General features: G+C 41.8%; 1 protein-coding gene across 1 annotated transcript in view; it reads left to right on the top strand.

Moving 5' to 3' along the window:
* The window catches only part of LOC107081051 (DENN domain-containing protein 1A-like), a 9,670-nt gene that overhangs the window by 1,796 nt on the left and 3,695 nt on the right, over positions 1–4,179 (top strand). The window contains exons 4-7 of the mRNA XM_015369263.1: positions 610–762; positions 1,051–1,115; positions 2,304–2,441; positions 2,652–2,898. Of these exons, the coding sequence (XP_015224749.1) occupies positions 610–762; positions 1,051–1,115; positions 2,304–2,441; positions 2,652–2,898 (603 nt within the window). The remainder of the gene's footprint in view (positions 1–609; positions 763–1,050; positions 1,116–2,303; positions 2,442–2,651; positions 2,899–4,179) is intronic.

Below are 4,179 nucleotides of genomic sequence, written 5' to 3'. Positions count from 1 at the left end.
TTCTTTTAGAAAAAAAATTGGCGAGACAAAATATTTTTTATATGTTTAATCACCTATAAATCAGACATGGTGACGTTTAAAATAGTGGTTCTACCTGATAAATATTCCTCAATGCCTTTCTATCACACAGATACAAACAATTGTCTTTCTAATTCATAGTTTGGGAGCTGAACTTCACATCCCTAATTTCAGGTGGAATTTGCTCCTGAGCCCCTCTGGGCTTAAAGAGGTTAAACTAGCAGACAAGGTTCCAACTTTAGATTCAGTTTCTGCTGCTTTTCTGTTTTTAAATGCTTCATTTTTGCACAATGATCTAAAATCTGTAGAAACTTGTGCTGCGATGGTTGGAGCTTTGAGGAGCTGTTTGTAAAGACGTTGGCTTTATTTGGAGTCTTTATTGAACCAACAGAACAGAAAACAGGACAGGAACCATAGCAGCAGATCTCCTTTGATTGCTGGTCTCTGCTTTGCTGCTAAATTCACGTTGTTCCTTGTCGGTTGGAACCTGTAACATCTCCAGACGTTCAAACAGAAATGATCCAGGAAGCTGCTCTCTAGTTTGTTTTTTCTGACTGTTACATGGCGTGTCGATGTTTTCTCCTCCTGCAGGAGCAGGGGGAGAACGGCTTCGCCACCCCTGGGTCAGCAGGGAATGATGACGACAGCACCGCAGAGTTTGCTTTCCCCGCCGCCACGGTCCTGAGGGGTGGAGCTGAGCGAACATGGGACGGCCACCGGCCAGTGACTGTGCACTTTGGACAGGTGAAGCGTTGGTCAGGGCTGCTCCGTAGATATTCCATTTTCAGATGTCAACCTCCTGTTGTTCTGCGTCTCTACATCCCATCAGCTTGTCCTGCTTTCAGCCTCCCTTCCTGGGAGCTTAGTTAGCTTCTTTTCTGTAAAATCATCCACTGGAAGCAGTGAGAGCTTCAGCTCCTCCCCTCCTGTCTGGTCCAGCCATGCTCTGAGTGTTTGGAGTTCTGGTCGTTCCACACATGATGAAGCTGGAGAATGAAAGCCTGAGTCATCTTTTCTCTGTCGTGTCTGCAGGCCCAGCCTCCAACACTACTGAAGAGGCCCAGCAGTAATGTGAGTCTGGAGAGCAGCTGTGAGCAGTAAGTCCATCTTTCTTCTGAACTCTCCTCGTGTGTTCTGTTCCCTGTTGGGTTTATGGCTGTTCATCTTTAACCTTCTGCCTTTTGGTGAGTGTAGTGGGAAAAAAGTATTCAACTATTTACTCCAGTTAATTAAATGGAGATCAATGGATTTCACTCAGTCGGCACTTTATTTTCATATCTGTGCAAAGAGAGATCAGTTCATCATACGGTCCTTATTGCACAGTAATCAGCCCTGTTCTGATCTGAGCAGCGTTCATCCCTCCTTACTTACAACAATAGAAAGTAGTCAAAAGCAAATTACACTTTGGTTAAACATTAACATGTTATGAATAAACCTGAGAAAGAATCTGGCTAATTTAGGGAAGAAGGTTTGTCTTGTCTACAAATTATGAGACCTTGCAGGTGAAACAGACAAAGTGAAAACTTTTATAGTGTGTAAAAAAGCATAAATGAATATATGATTTAAGAGAAACAAAATTTTTTGACAACAGTGAAGTTTTTCAAATTGTAATTTTCAGGAAACCTTCTGGGAAACATTTCTTTTTTTAAAGAAATAACATTAATATACTTTCAGAAGTTTAAATGACAGTCACTGAAACGATCAGAGTCAAAAAATACATGAACTGCAGATAAACACTAGATAATAAAGCTAACTGCAATGTTACAGACTGTTCAGAAACTAAAGTGTCGCCCTGCAGGAGCCAGATGACCAGATGCTCCATCACCGTGTCGGTGGCTGAAGGCCCCTTTCTCATTGGTCACTGGTTTCTGTCTAAGAAGTTCCTGATCTTAAAATCACTTCTGATAATAATGAGGGCGGTTATTTGCAGCTTTAGTGAATCCCACTGCAGGAGTTCAATGAACTGATCTGCTTTTCATCCACACCATGAAGGTTCTGGAAGGTCTAGTTCTGCATCTCCATGGAGGCCAGCATGTTTCATATATAGCAGCAGGGTGTGGCCTTAATGTGGGGATGGTATTTGTATTGCTGTAGCTAGCTCACAGCAGTGACAGCAGTGATTGTTTTCCATGTTTCTCAGATAAATGAATGAATGCATGCATGTTCTGTTAAGCTCAGTCTGAAACTGATTGTTCCGGATCCTTCTCTTCTAACTTTCCTGCCTCTCTTTAAGCTTTCATTGACCTCTGATGTCTTTTAAATGCTGTCTTCTCTCTCCGCTCTAGCTCTGTCCGTCCCACTCGTCACTATACCGTGTTTCTTTCTGAGGATTCATCTGGAGACGAGCTCCAATATGACGAAGAGTCCATATCTGGCTTCCCTGACAGCTTTCTTTTCTCTGCGCCTTTTGACTGGTCACCTCTGTATGCATCTCTTTCTATGAATTTTCCATTTATTTCCTATTTCCCAGTGAAATCTGTACTAATTTCTAGCTGTAAAACACATTAAGTCAGGACTCGGCATCCTTTGCTTTTTCTCTCTTGTCCTCGAGCTTAAAGGCCGATGGTCCTTTTTTGGTAAAACTTTTGAAATCAAAGTGCAATGACCAAACTCCCTCCCCTCCCTGTCTGCAGGCCCCAGCCCTACCGCTCCCTAAAGGAGGTGGAGCTAATGGAAGGAGATGAGTTTGGTGTGGGTGCAGAGAGCCATACTGCACCTCCCAGCCCCGTCAATGAAAGGTTCTCCAACCTCAACCTCCTGGGGGACATTTTCAGATGCCAGGAGGAACCAGACTGCCAACCTGCCCCGCTGGCTAAGAGTCTAGAAGACCTGCGGACACCCAAAGACCCTGAGGAGCTTCAGGCCAAGTTCAACTTCCAGGTCAGCGGCTTTAAACGCGCTGAGAGTGTTCAAAGGAAAACGGCTGCAGACTTGGATCTGCGTTTATTACAATACAGCACAGGTGCTGGTTCGAGTCACGGCTGCCAGACGTAATACCAACCCGATCATCTGATCCCATTTCCTGTCTGCATACTTTCATCAAAAACAGACATAAAGGCCATGAGAGCCTAAAAAGAATCTTAATGAAATATAACCAAAGCTCACCACATAAGCTAATGGTGATAACAGTAGGTTACGATATGAAGTAATGGTGATAACAGTAGGTTACCACATAAGCTAATGGTGATAACAGTAGGTTAACACATAAGCTAATAGTGATAACAGTAGGTTACCATATCAGGTAATGGTGATAACTGTAGGTTACCATATAAGCTAATGGTGATAACAGTAGGTTACCATATCAGGTAATGGTAATAACAGTAGGTTACCACATAAGCTAATAGTGCTAACAGTAGGTTACCATATCAGGTAATGGTGATAACAGTAGGTTACCACATAAGCTAATAGTGATAACAGTAGGTTACCATATCAGGTAATGGTGATAACAGTAGGTTACCACATAAGCTAATGGTGATAACTGTAGGTTACCACATAAGCTAATGGTGATAACAGTAGTTTACCACATAAGCTAATGGTGATAACTGTAGGTTACCATATAAGCTAATGGTGATAACTGTAGGTTACGATATGAGGTAATGGTGATAACAGTAGGTTACCATATAAGCTAATGGTGATAACAGTAGGTTACGATATGAGGTAATGGTGATAACAGTAGGTTACCATATCAGGTAATGGTGATAACAGTAGGTTACCAAATAAGCTAATGGTGATAACAGTAGGTTACCATATCAGGTAATGGTGATAACAGTAGGTTACCATATCAGGTAATGGTGATAACAGTGGGTTACTACATAATGTAATGGTGATAACAGTAGGTTACCACATAAGCCAATGGTGATAACAGTAGGTAACGATATGATGTAATGGTGATAACTGTAGGTTACCATATGAGGTAATGGTGATAACAGTGGGTTACCATATAAGCTAATGGTGATAACAGTAGGTTACCATATAAGGTAATGGTGATAACAGTTGGTTACCATATAAGGTAATGGTGATAACAGTAGGTAACAATATGAGGTAACGGTGATAACAGTAGGTTACCATATCAGGTAATGGTGATAACAGTAGGTTACCATATAAGCTAATGGTGATAACAGTAGGTTATGATATGAGGTAATGGTGATAACAGTAGGTTAC

This window comes from Cyprinodon variegatus, unplaced genomic scaffold (genome assembly GCF_000732505.1).
Source record: "Cyprinodon variegatus isolate N-32 unplaced genomic scaffold, C_variegatus-1.0 Scaffold2761, whole genome shotgun sequence".
NCBI lineage: Eukaryota > Metazoa > Chordata > Actinopteri > Cyprinodontiformes > Cyprinodontidae > Cyprinodon > Cyprinodon variegatus.
Note: the sequence above shows the minus strand (reverse complement) of the source record. Positions and strands in the feature narration are given on the sequence as shown.